The 14,645-nt window shown below is 40.2% G+C and overlaps 1 protein-coding gene across 1 annotated transcript in view; it reads left to right on the top strand.

The window, feature by feature from the left end:
• The first annotated feature begins 2,250 nt into the window (after window positions 1-2,250).
• The window catches only part of arsb (arylsulfatase B), a 121,905-nt gene continuing 109,510 nt past the window's right edge, over window positions 2,251-14,645 (top strand). The window contains exons 1-3 of the mRNA XM_042058546.1: window positions 2,251-2,352; window positions 2,503-2,700; window positions 8,203-8,389. Of these exons, the coding sequence (XP_041914480.1) occupies window positions 2,266-2,352; window positions 2,503-2,700; window positions 8,203-8,389 (472 nt within the window). The 5' untranslated portion in view covers window positions 2,251-2,265. The remainder of the gene's footprint in view (window positions 2,353-2,502; window positions 2,701-8,202; window positions 8,390-14,645) is intronic.

Genomic DNA, 14,645 nt, shown 5'->3' with positions numbered 1-14,645 from the left:
GGGTAAGATATTCATTTTGATAGTTGAAATTCTGCCTTGCATTGATACTTGAAGAGAGCCCCATCTCTTTAGATCCTGCTCTACTTTCTTTTTCATTCCATAAAAGTTTTCATTAACAATTTTATGAAGACTAGGATAAATCTCTATGCCAAGGTAGGTGAAGGAGAAGCAGACAGGGATGTCGGCTGGTAGCTGAGCATTCTTAGCCGCTAAATTCAAAGGGAAAATGGCAGATTTAGACCAGTTTATTTTATACCCTGATATATTATGAAAATATCTGTCATAACATGTGGTAAGGATTCCTGAATATTAGAGAGGAAAAGAAGGCAGTCATCGGCATACAGTGAGAGAAAATGTCTAGAGTGGTCTACAGTTATAGGGTATATTACCTTGCTGTCTCTAATGGCCTGCGCCAGAGGCTCTAAAGACAGGGCAAACAGTAAAGGTGAGCATGGACAACCTTGCCTTCTTCCTCTGTGTAAGTTAAAGGGTGTGGATTGAAAGGACAGAGGCTGTGGCTCCACTGTATAGAGTTTTTAACATAGAGATACACTTTGGCCCGAAACCAAACCTCTCCAGAACCATCCATAAATACCCCCACGGTGGTCGAATGCCTTTTCTGCATCAAGAACAGCACAGTCCTCTTTAAGAGAGTCAGCCACATCAATAATGTGAAAGAGCCTTCTGATATTATCAGATGCGACCCTCTCCTTAAGAAATCCTGTTTGATCAAAGTGTATGAGTTTGCCCACTACGGTTTCCATACGAGTGACCAGCACCTTAGAATAAATTTTCATATCTCCACAAATCAGTGAGATAGGCCGGTAACTGGAGCATTCCAGTGGGTCCTTGCCTTTTTTAAGGAGGATAGTAATCAATGCATTCCTTTGATCTCTATGAAATGATCCCTGTTTAATTGCATAGTTTATAGAGTCTAATATTAATGGTCCCACCTGGTCCCAGAACGCTACATAAAATTCAGGGGGTAGGCCGTCCAGACCAGGTGATTTGCCTCTATTTAAGGATTTCACTGCTGATTCAAGTTATTTCAATGATATAGGATTTTCCAGGTCTGCCATGTCATCACTCTCTAAAGTAGGTAATGCTAGACTGTGAAGAAATGTGGCACACTTTCAGCATCTAGTTGGCCTTCTGATGCATAGAGGTTTCAGTAAAAACTTTAAACACGTCATTAATACTATCAAGTTTTGTTACAACTTGGCCCTCTGTTGTCCGGATTGCATTGAGTAGTGCTTTAGATTCACATTGTTTAAGTCTGAGGGCTAGTAGCCTGCTTGGACGGTCACCATCATAGTAATATCTTTGCTTTGTTCTATGCAATATAAACTCTGCTTTTTCAAGAGATATACTTCGGTATTCCCCTCTAAGTGCAGTGAGTAGGTTTACGTTGGTTACTGAGGGCGCTGTTAATTGCTCTTGCTCTATTCTTGTAATTTGTCTCTCAATGTCATTAAGCCTTTTGTTACGTTCAGAATGCAATTTAGAAGAAAAGCCAATACATATACATATAGAGTCTAATATTAATGGTCCCATTTAGCTGACTCCCACATTGTTTGAGCATTGGTGCAGCTTTCTTTGTTGTGATCAATAAATTCAGTAAGCTGTTCTTTCATATGCGCCAAAAAGGCCTTATTACTAAGGAGAGAATCATTGAACCTCCACCTGCGCACTTTAGGGTGATTAACAACTGGTGTCAATGTACACATAACTGGGGCGTGGTCAGAAAGCAAGATGGGCAGCATATTAATAAGACTAATGTTATTTAAGATGGATGGGCTGATAAAAATATAATCAATTCTTGAGGAGGAGCCATGGCGGCCAGAGTAGGAGTAGGAGTTTCTCAGAAAGTATTTTACAGTATTTTAAAAAATCCAAAAATCCAAAACACTGAAGTAGGCTATTGCGATACAAAATATGAAGGCATTTTATAATATTATTATTCATATTTTAAATACATGTAGGCCTTTCAGAAATACTGCTCATAGTTTAATGTAGGCCTATCAGATACTGCCTATGAGTTTTATCTTCTCACTATAGTCAATTTAAACAAAGGATCTCCCAAAATCTGAAAGTTTTGACAGTTTTTCTTCAAATGCATAACCGTGGTAGGCCTGGGGGTTAGCATAACTGGAGGGAAATGTCGAAAGCTAAATTGCGCTTTATGCACAACTGCCGCTGTGCAACCACTCACCAACGTCAGATGTTCACATGATTACTCATCACCTGATTGGTTGATGAATACGGATGTTACTTCAACAAAATGCGGAAAGTCTGCGTGTGAAGGAACTTCATAAATATAGCAAAGATTGCTTCTGTGTTCAGAAAACAACAGTAAGCCTACCATTAACTGAAACTCATGCGAATTGTAACGTTAGGTCGGCTACAAAGTAGACTAATTGCTCATTAGCGTTTCAGTGTGCCGATACTAAAATGGGAATAGACTTCACCGTATTGGGTATTTTTACCTTGTTTTACTTGCAGATTTTAGAGGCTAAACCACCACATATAGTCTTCATTTTAGCTGACGATTTAGGGTGGAATGATGTAGGTTTTCATGGATCCGAAATTAAAACTCCGAACTTGGACAGACTGTCAAAAAGTGGAGTCCAATTGGAGAATTATTACGTTCAACCGCTGTGCACACCCTCCAGGAACCAGCTGATGACCGGGAAATACCAGGTGTGTATGCTGCGTCCTGGGGGGGGGGGGGGGGGGGGGGTCAGTGTTTATACCGGATCTGTGTTTGCATATTTATTACGTTTCATACACGTGTTTCAACACTGCATTTCAGCCTTAAGCATGCCAGTTATGTATCCACCAGCTGCCTGCCTGCAGCCTACTTCCAAAACTCCAAAGATGCTTGCTGTCAGATTTGGTTCCGAGGGAACAAGTTCAGTGTATCAACAACACTCAGTTGTATAACAGTTTATGTGATGTGTTAATCAATTAAATTCCCAACAATTTCACAACGGCTAGTTCTGGAGTAGGCCATTCAACTAGCCCCGCTTGCTTACGACGAGACTCAGGCTGCGCAGTTGGCACCCGCTTCCTTATTTGGGTTTTGGGTTGCCAGGTTTTAGTCTATGACAAAACAGTTGAAATTGAAACTAAGTGATCGTGTATGTGTAGGGTGTATTTTCATATACAATCTGGCAACCTGAATGGATCAATAATTATAAAATGAAGTTTGATGGCCATGCAAATTACGGGAGTTTTCCGGGAGAAATAACAAAACGGGAGGGTGCTGGGAGATGACCTTGAAACTCTCTTTGCTGTCCTCACTCTAGTGCATTTGTTCAAGATGGTTTCGCTGAAAGTTTATGAAGATTTTTTGTAGAAGCAAAATACAGCGGAGTTAAGTTTCGATTCCACCTTAAAAATTGCAATTTTCTGCCGCGAGGTGGCAGTGTTGACCGCATTTCACAGAGCCGTCAACTAAGCATACTGTAACTTAACTCCAAGGTTAGTGTCCAAGCTTAGAGGTCTCTATTAACTTTAGCGATAACTTTAGCCGAAGTCTTCAAGTCTTTATTTTTCATTTTAATATGCCGTATAGCCAACATGGTGCGCATAGTGTCTCATTCGGAGTCCTAGTGTAAAATCTAATTTAGCATTAAACAAGGCAATTTTGTCAACTGTAGTCTCAGTATACAGTGATAGAAAGCCTGTCAAGCAACGTGCTTAAAATGTATTATAATGACAGGGCACAAGGAAAAAATTGTCTGCCTATGTTGCAAAAGTGAACATATCCCAGCCCCCCATGTTCGAGTGTCCTGTCATTTTCAATCAAACATCAGAAATGTTGTCTTCCAGCCCCAGCAGTGGCACGACTGGCTGGGGCACCTGCACCGTACGCCGGCGACCCTGGTTCGATTCCCGCCCCGTGGTCCTTTCCGGATCCCACCCCCACTCTCTCTCCCACTCACTTCCTGTCAATCTCCACTATCCTATCTAATTAAAGGCATAAAAAGCCCAAAAAATATACTTAAAAAAAAAAAAGAGAGAAATGTTGTCTTCCTGGCAGGAGGCGTACTTTTAGAACATTTCTGGGTTTCTAAATGTTCCTCAGAGGCTTGTTTAATTTGCCTAATGAAAGTTAAAGTCTTTTTGAAGTCCAAATAAAAGAAAATGTTGCTGCTATTGCTATAGGCTACCTCTGTTAAATAAATAAATAAACAATTAATCGCAACTTTAGCCTAACAGACAACAGCGTAATTTTGAGGTGTTTCCAGGTATCACTGGGTTAATGAATATGCCCAAACGAGGGTAGCCTAATTAAGCTATAGGCTACTACAGGTGCTGGTCATATAATTAGAAGATCATGAAAAAGTTGATTTATTTCAGTAATTCCATTCAAAAAGTGAAACTTGTGAAACAATAAAAAACCCAAATTCAGTATCTCAGAAAATTAGAATATTGTGAAAAGGTTCAATATTGAAGACACCTGGTGCCACACTCTAATCAGCTAATTAGCTCAAAACACCTGCAAAGGCCTTTAAATGGTCTCTCAGTCTAGTTCTGTAGGCTGCACAATCATGGGGAAGACTACTGCTGACTTGACAGTTGTCCAAAAGATTACCATTGACACCTTGCACAAGGAGGGCAAGACACAAAAGGTCATTGCTAAAGAGGCTGGCTGTTCACAGAGCTCTGTGTCCAAGCACATTAATAGAGAGGCGAAGGGAAGGAAAAGATGTGGTAGAAAAAAAGTGTACAAGCAATAGGGATAACCGCACCCTGGAGAGGCTTGTGAAACAAAACCCATTCAATTATGTGGGGGAGATTCACAAAGAGTGGACTACAGCTGGAGTCAGTACTTCAAGAACCACCACGCACAGACGTATGCAAGACATGGGTTTCAGCTGTCGCATTCCTTGTGTCAAGCCACTCTTGAACAAGAGACAGCGTCAGAAGCGTCTTGCCTGGGCTAAAGACAAAAAGGCTGGACTGCTGCTGAGTGGTCCAAAGTTATGTTCTCTGATGAAAGTAAATTTTGCATTTCCTTTGGAAATCAAGGTCCCAGAGTCTGGAGGAAGAGAGGAGAGGCACAGAATCCACATTGCTTGAAGTCCAGTGTAAAGTTTCCACAGTCAGTGATGGTTTGGGGTGCCATGTCATCTGCTGATATTGGCCCACTGTGTTTTCTGAGGTCCACGGTCAACGCAGCCGTCTACCAGGAAGTTTTAGAGCACTTCGTGCTTCCTGTTGCTGACCAACTTTATGGAGATGCAGATTTCATTTTCCAACAGGACTTGCACACAGTGCCAAAGCTACCAGTACCTGGTTTAAGGACCATGGTATCCCTGTTCTTAATTGGCCAGCAAACTCGCTTGACCTTAACCCCATTGAAAATCTATGGGGTATTGTGAAGAGGAAGATGCGATACGCCAGACCCAACAATGCAGAAGAGCTGAAGGCCACTATCAGAGCAACCTGGGCTCTCATAACACCTGAGCAGTGCCACAGACTGATCGTGCCTCCATGCCACGCCGCATTGCTGCAGTAATTCAGGCAAAAGGAGCCCCAATTAATATTGAGTGCTGTACATGCTCATACTTTTCATTAGAGATGCACCGATATGGAATTTTAGGGCCGATAACGATAACCGATATTTATTGGTTTGTTGTGACCGATACGATAACCGATAATATTGCTCTTGAAAATAAATTGTGAAAAGTGATTTGGGGAAAGCATTTAATAAGCATAATTTTATTGCAGTAATTTTACCTACCACCAAATGATGGACAGAACTCATAATAGTCCTCAATAGTACAGCAGTCAACATAACAGTAGCCTAGCCCTACAGTATGTGTGGCTCCTTTAAGTGAACCTGACGTCAGTGAATTGCGAGTGAGTGGCTAGAGAGTATGAATCGTTTTCATTTAGGACTAAACACTCATAAACGGCTCAGCTGGGAATAAGCTACAGTATAGCGACCAAATCAAAGTTTGTGAGGGAAACTTAGTTTCGTAGTTTAGTTTCAACTGCGGGTAACTGAATAAAGCTGCAACTCCTCAGACTGTATCTTATGTCCATCTACTCTGTTGCGCACAACCTGCTGCAGCAGAAATGAAAGGGGTTAGCCCCGACGGTTTTAATAACTTATTATGATTACCTGTCTGGAACTGAAGCAGGAATGGTTAGCATATTTCTAGGTAATAATACAAAACCCAAGCTAAAGTAATGCAAATATAATACTAAAACACAACTTAATATACCTTATGTACTCGTACTTATGTACTCGTCCCACTAACGAGTTTGTTTATTTGTTTCCCCGACCAGCGCGGTGAAGTGCAAACACATCAGCACAAGACGACTCTAGATAGGGCTGAGCTCCGCTCTGGTAAGGTTAAATGGCGGATCATTCACGAGAGGATTTTGAGATGCACAGATTCCCAAATGAACGCATATCCACAGCTGGTTTTTGCGAAGAAATTGCGGGAGGAAGTGAAAATTGCAAAAATAGTTGCGATTTAAAAAAAAAAAAAATTTAATTGAGGGCAATTAAGGTTAGTAGCCTAAGACTAAAATCACACTGATCATCTTGATGCTTATTAAAAAGGATAAGTAAAGGTAAATAGTATGGTTTACAGAAAATCAAAGTAGGCCTACTTTATTTGTGTAAATTCTTTGACTGGGGTAATTCACAAAGCAGTATAACCTTTCGTAGAACTGTCCAAAAAAGACAGCCCCCTAAAGAGATGGCATCATGTCACTATGTTTCAATACATTCATATATGTTGTAATTGGGGGCCAAGCAGACCATAGAACCGTATGGTAAAAAGTTGGGAAATTTGGCACACTGATTGGGGACGGTCCCATGATTCATGTCACCAAGTTTCATGTCGGCAACTCAAACCCTCTAGCGCCACCAACAGGCCGACAAGTTGGACGTGCGTTCATGCACGTAACTTTTGACCTATTGGTCCGATCAAAAGTCGGGTATTGTTGGAATCCTTGGACGAAGCCGAGTTCAACGCACCCTATGACGTCATTTTCCGCCATGATGGATTTTCCGCCATTTTGGATTTCATCAAAAACACTTAAAATGTATCAGGGGTCACATACTTTCTCTGATTCCCACCAATTTGACACAGATCATCTTCAGACCAAGCCTCACAAAAGTTGTCACGTTTTGTCTTCAGAAGTATTACCGTTCGCCCGTAAAAGCCAATCAAAATCCGCCAAACATGAAGTGTGCTCAATCAGGAGGACCCTCAAGAAATTTGGTGACCTTTGACCTCTAGGGGGCGCTGTAATTCACAAACATGCCTTTTGGCCTGTAGCTGCTGCTGTGCTTAGAATTAAATTGTACTAGTGGTGTCTGGTAATACTGTGAAAGGTCCTTAGGTCAACTGAGGGCAACTTGTCACATCAATATAATTTATTCGGCCGCCATATTTGATTTGTTCAAAAACACCAACAATTTCGCACAGGTCACAAATTTCATCTGATCTTCACCAAAATTGGCACAGACCATCTTCAGACCATGCCTTGTCACTTCATTTATTTCTGTAACAATTGATAGAAGCGTTCGCCCATCACATCCAATCGAAATTTGTGGCGAAGCCGCCAAACAGGAAGTGAGCTCATATCTCAACAATCGTTGCATGTATCAAAACCAAACTTGGTACATGGACTCATGACCCCATCAGGTGAATGGCGAAGAAATTTTGTGACCTTTGACCTCTATGGTCACTGCAATTATCAAAAATGCATTTTGCCTTGTAACTTTTGATGTGCTAGACGTGAAACTTGCTTTGACAGCTTATGGCCACACGTCTGATTGCAGCATTGAGCTAACAGCATTTCGTTGCCATGGTTACTCCGGCCTCTGCTTGGCCCCCTCATTGCTGCTTGCAGCTATATTTTAACATGATTTTTCTTTTTCATTTTATTTTCTTTTTTACTTTTTATTTATTAATTTGTTTGTTGTCTGTCTTGTATGTCTTGGTGTCACGGATATGCTGGCGACTACGCCGCTCCATCCGGCATCTTTTGTGTTTGTTATTTTTTGTATTTGTCATGTTTTGGTGTCACGGGTACGCTGCTCGGTCCGGCATCTATTGTCTTTTGTTATGTGTCAACGACAATGTCTTATGTGGAGCGCTTTGGGTTGCACTCTGTGCATGTTAAATGCGCTATACAAATAAAACTGACTTGACTTGTTTTTGTGTCCAGATCCACACTGGTATGCAGCACCAGATCATATGGCCATGCCAACCCTACTGTGTGCCACTGGAGGAAAAATTTCTGCCTGAGGTTCTGAAGGAGGCAGGCTATGCTACACATATGGTGGGCAAGTGGCACCTTGGCATGTACCGCAGAGAATGCATGCCCACTCATCGTGGGTTTGATTCCTTTTTTGGTGAGTGAAATGAGTGATTGAATAATGCAAATCTATAAAATTGTAACACAGATATATTTGTTTTTGTTTTTTACTGCTGCGTCTTGTTAGATTCTCTGGTTGTTGCGTTGTCTTTTAGTTCTAATGTCTGTATTGAAGATGGTCAATAAAGCTTGACGGCGGGATCAGGATCGGCGATTAGATGATGATTTATTGTAGATGGTACAACAATGAATAATAGCACACAGGCTAAGTCTCAAACAGTAAAACTGTGCAGAGTCTAAACGTTGTGGTTGTTATTAGAAGCGGCTGCTGAGCCTTCCGACAGAAGATGCTCCTCAGGTCGCTTCCTCGATCCGTCTCCGTGTCAAAACCTAAGACAAAGCCTGTTATACTAAAACATACAAACGTCAATCATGCCAACGTGGCAGGTGCCAACCAGTGTACAAAACCCGGCCCTTGCCAGATGGAGATACTAGCCCGAATAGGCAGACATGATGTCTCCCTCGGCCCATGTTATCACTGATGTTCCCCGGATGTTCCTAAACATTGGCTTGTATGACCTTCCTGCTGGTACACAGGCTAAGGCACAGTTATGTACAATATGGACCTCTCCCTGTTGTATACTACACACAGATGTAACATATGAACACATCAGAATACAGTGAGAATACCCCAGAATTCTACAGTCTAACGACAAATTTTTTGATTAGTCGACTAATCTAAACGACTAATTAAAAAAAAATCAAGTGTTCCATTAGACTATAGTATACTGTAGCCTAGTGGACACTGTATAGACACAATTCACCATACTGTGTTATTACAGTGCATGAAAATGCACTGTACTGTTCTTCCTAGACGACTTCTTCTTCTAACGCGTTTAATGCAGCTTCAACAGCTTAACGTAGAAACTTCTTTCAAACTGTGTTCCGTAAGTCTTATTTAGGACATGTGTGCTTTGTATTTTTCATCTTTGTAACTTTTACTTTTTAACCCTTTGGTGCCTGTAACATTCCATTTTCAGTGCTGAATGACCACCTCACAGACAAAATACATATTTCTCGAATATATTATATCCCACCAATGAAATATACATATAATTTTACTGGGGCTGTAACGATACACCAACCTCACGATTCGGTTTGTATCATGATTTTTGACCCACGGTTCGATACAAACCTCGACATTTTATTAAATAACATTTTAATAGCCTACCTTAGAACATCAGAGGATTACAATATAATATATAGTATAATATATCTATATTATTTTATATCCTGATATGAAAAGATTTTACTGCATGCCTGATATTTATGACAGCACACTTTATGCAGGTTAGCCTATAGCCTAGGCCTACTATTTTTATTACAACTCTACCTGTTTAATTCAACTGTCCGGTTGAAGCCTGGAAATATTGTAAACAAAGTAGCATAGTTGGCTAGCTTATCATAGTCTACTGATTGGACTGTTCAGTTTCCCCATGTGTGTTTAAGTTTCAAGGTAATACTTGTTCTCCTTGGGACAGGCCCTTTTGGGAAACGTTGGTATTGAGATGATCAGTCAACTTGAATGCAAAAATTTTAAACAAATATGTGCAGCATGCTAATGATACTAAGCGGATTTAATAGTAATTTAGCTAGTCGTCTTCTACAGGTAAGCGTCCTTTCTTTCACGATTGTGAATAGTTTATTTGGATTGTGTTAGCGGAGTCGCGCGTGTTCATATTGAGCAGGGGAGTGAGGGAGAGTGAGAGAGAGCGGGGCAAGGAGAGGGGGTTTACATGTATACTTCTATACGGTTTGGTAAAGTTGAACACAGTCTACAGTGAAAGCAAGCAAGAGGTATAAAATTATTATTAAGTGTGCTTGCAAAGCAGCACACTTATTGTTCTTCTTAAGTTTTCTTCTTATTAGGGGTCTGAGCAGCGTAGCGTAACAGGCTTCAAAAATTATCAAATCTTCACCAAAATTTTCACAGACAATGTTTAGACAAAGCCTCACAAAAGTTATCAAAAGAATTTGGATATGTTGTTCCATTTCAGAGATATAGACCAATAAAGTTCGACCACTCAGCCCATTTCTCCTATATCCCCTATATTCCTATATGAGTACATTTTTTTCCTTGGAGAACAACCATACAACCATCATTATGTGGATACCATTAACAGTGCACATTTTCAGATCTGTACTCTTTTTTATAAAGCCCTTAATTCTATTGTCAAATGTATGCTAGGAATTTTCTTGATGTTGTGTGTTTGCCAACACACATTTTCACCATGTGAATGTGACTGCCAAATATGTAGGATTGTCAGTGGCTCAGTGGGATAATGCCTAGTGCTGGTGTTAGTTGAGAGTTTGAATCCCTGCTAGTGCTTTAGGCTCTAGCTCGAATACTATTGGTTATTGAAGATTCACACCATTGAACAGCACCTGAATGACATCAGCCAATCAACATACACAGTCATTAGTTGCCAAGAATCAGAATGCCGAGACACTCTGACATTTAGGGGAACTTCTTTGTTTACTATTTTTCCTTCATAATTAAGTCTATCATATTTATATTTCATCCATTAGTGTTCTTCTCTACAAATGTCTAATTGCCCCAGAATTTCAAAAAGATTTCAGGTGTACTCTTTCAGGAAAGCCCTTCATTTTATTGTCAAACGTATGCTTGGAGTTTTTCTTGTGTGTTTACCAACACACATTTTCACCATGTGAATGTGACTGCTCAATGTATATGATTGTTAGTGGCTCAGTGGGATAATGCCTTGTACTGGTGTTTCTTAGGTTGAGTGTTCGAATCCCTGTTAGAGCTTTAGGATTTGTCATTTAAGATTCACACCATTGAACAGCACCTGAATTACATCAGCCAATCAATATTCACACTCACCAGTTGCCAAGAATCAGAATGCCGGGACTATCTATTACATTTAGGGGAACTTCTTTGTTTACTATTTTTCCTTCATCATTACGTCTATCATATTTATTTTTCATCCATTAGTGTTCATCTCTACAAATGTCTAATTGCCCCAACATTTCAAAAAGTTTTCAGGTGTACTCTTTTAGGGAAGCCCTTCATTTTATTGTCAAATGTATGCTTGGAGTTTTTCTTGTTGTGTGTTTACCAATACACATTATTACTATGTGAATGTGACTGGCCAACATGTAGGGTTGACAGTGGCTCAGTGGGATAATGCTTTGGACTGGTGATCCTTAGGTTGAGAGTTCAAATCCCACTTGAAGCATTAGTGTTAGAATACTGTTGGGTTGTGGATGTTAGCATACTACAATAGAATGCTGTTGGGTTCTGGAGGTTAGCGCACTATAACATTACAGCTACTTGTCAATATGGACTTGTAGTGCAAGGCAAGTATAACTGTATAATTATAGGCTGTTTATCTTATTGACTCCGACACAGCTGTAGCCTATAATTATTTGTTATTCTTATAATATTTGTCATTTCTTATACATATTTAGTCGGCTCTTCCACTTGACAGAACAACTCTATATCGGTTAAGGATGTCACGCATGAAACAATGCTGCAGAAACACGAAAATACGACTTTGAGTTTAGTAGGCTATAATTTTCAGTTCCTGTTTATCTATTGCACGATGGGTAATGATTTAAAGGAATCGTGTTGCAGTCTTGTAAATAGTGACCCTGCAAGATCCCTAGTCATTGCAAAATCATAGTCTGTGACTTAAAACTCTACTACTTGTCTTTAGATGTGAGGGGGTCTGAGACTGTAGTCTTTCAAAAATCTTTTCCAAATCTTTGCAAATCTTTCCAAAGTCTGTCAGTGTAAGGAGGGCTGAGATGGATCTTTGTTTGGTTTTAACAATAAGGTCATAGCTGCTGTATTTCAGATTATTCATTTTAAGCAAAGAACATTTCTGATACACTTTTTGGCCAGATGGTGGCGCTATATTAGGCATGTGAATTACACATGTGAATATCATCACAATAATGATATCCAATATTTTGCAAAGTTTCAGATCAACCAATAAAGGCATTACCAATTTCTGGCACATTTTCCTGCTTGGCCAGGTGGTGGCGCTATGCCAGGCAGGCCCATAGGGTCTCTGGATATCATCATAATTATAATATGTATTAACCTGAGACGTTTCAGACCATTCATTCAAAGCCTAGAACATTTCTGGCATATTTCTTGTTTGGCCAGATGGTGGCGCTATGCTAGGCATGTGAATTATATGTGTGAATATGATCGCAATAATGATATCCAATATTGTATAAAGTTTCAGATCAATCACTTAAGGCATTGTCCATTTCTGGCACATTTCCTACTTGGCCAGGTGGTGGCGCTATGCCAGGCAGGCCCATTGGGTGTCTGGATATCATCATAATCATAATATCTATTAACCTGAAGTTTCAGACCATTCATTCAATGCACTGTGACTTTATGACACATTTCCTGTTTATATGGTGAGATATTATAAGCATGACATATTACAACATATCAAAAATCCCTTCGCAATTTAAAATCAGCAACATCTTGGCATCATATTTGCCAAATTTCACATGAATCTGACAAACCGTCTAGGAGGAGTTGTTAAAATTGATCATGTGACATCAGTGTAATTGTCATTCTTTCTGTTGCCAGGTGGTGGCGCTATGCCAAATATGCATTATATGCATGCGAATATCATCACTCCCATGGTACTCAAAGACCTGTGAAATTTAAAACATTTCAAGCCATGCATTGTGAATTAAGACACATTTATTGTTTATGTGGAAGGGTATTAAAATTCAGTATTGGCAATTTCCTTACTGTTTTCTCGGTTTTTGTTTCTTTTTCGCTGGCTCTGTCATGACGAATGTCTGAGAAACTCCATCGCTACTTTTCTAGCCGGTGCCTGGCGTGTATTTGAATGCAGTAAAGCAATTGGTTACACTCGTTATACTTCCTGACACCGAGGCCGTCGGCGCGCCGGCCCACAGTTGCAAGGGTGGTTTTTCCGCTCACAGGCGCTAGGGGGAAGCGAGATGGCCACCATTCAACCCGAAAAAAGTCATAACCATCCCAATGACTCTGAAGCTGTTAAATGAAGGTAAATTAAGCTTAAAAACTTGCATATTAAGCTAAAAAAACCTGCATAGTGTGCCTTTAAGACACATTTATTGTTTATGTGGAAGAGTATTAAAATTCATAGTTTTGCCATTTCGTCAAATTACAACATATCAAAAAAAAGCTTCACAATTTAGAATCAGAAGCATATTGGCATCATGTATACCAACTTTCACATGAATCGGATCAACCGTCTAGGAGGAGTATGTTAAAATTGATTATGTCCACAATGCACAAAATCCCAATTACCTCACTTCCTGTGGGCGTGGCTAATGGCATGTTACTAGGCGTGTTCGACTTGAGGCAGATCTGTGCAGATCTGACTTGATGTGATGCATGCTGGGTTGAACACAATGCATACTGGGATGGACGCAATGCTTGCTAGTTAGAAATTCTGTCCGACTTCTGTCAGCCGGGGAGGGACTTACCACCGTGACACCATGTCACATGACCTTAAAATATCGCGGGAGTCTTAGCCTGCAGACAGATCTTGCAGTTGCCTTCCACGAGCTGCACCAGCTAAAACACGCCCTCATGACGTCAGTTCAAAGACGTGATGGGGCTATTTGGGAGGAATGCCCTCATGACTTATGACGGGAGTCTCATGCTGCTTCTTTACGTTGGAATATGCGAAAATAAACAGAAATCGAAGGGATACCTTCTTATACGTGATTTCTGCAACAATGGTAGGCTAGCCTACTGAAAACGTTTGGATATTCTGTTATTTTCTGCTGTTGGCTAAATAGATAGACACACATATAGGCCTAGGGAAAACACTTGATATTGAATTGATGTGCTACAATGCAGGCCTGTTAACACGCCCAGGGCCAAGCTCTTGTACCTAACTGCTTTGCGTGACACCTGATGTGTGTGCCAAATTTCAAGACTTTTCACCCATCTTAACCACCTCAAAAAAGGAAAACGCCCTGAGACAAAGTTAGTATAATAATAATAATCCTTACAAAAACAATAGGGCCTTGCGCCCTTCGGTGCTCGGGCCCTAATAATAATGACCATTCAATCAATAATATAATAACAATAACATGGTAAGACTACATTAAGGAGAATATCAATAATAAACAACGTCAAATTAATCAACAGCCTATAATGAAAATAAAACAGTACTACTGCATACATTACAAACCATAACGTATAAGAAGTGCTTAAAAGATCAAAATCTATCACAAGAACG

This window comes from Alosa sapidissima, chromosome 13 (genome assembly GCF_018492685.1).
Source record: "Alosa sapidissima isolate fAloSap1 chromosome 13, fAloSap1.pri, whole genome shotgun sequence".
NCBI classification, from domain to species: domain Eukaryota; kingdom Metazoa; phylum Chordata; class Actinopteri; order Clupeiformes; family Clupeidae; genus Alosa; species Alosa sapidissima.
The sequence above is the reverse complement of the archived record's forward strand: the minus strand, read 5'-3'. Positions and strand labels throughout refer to the sequence as shown.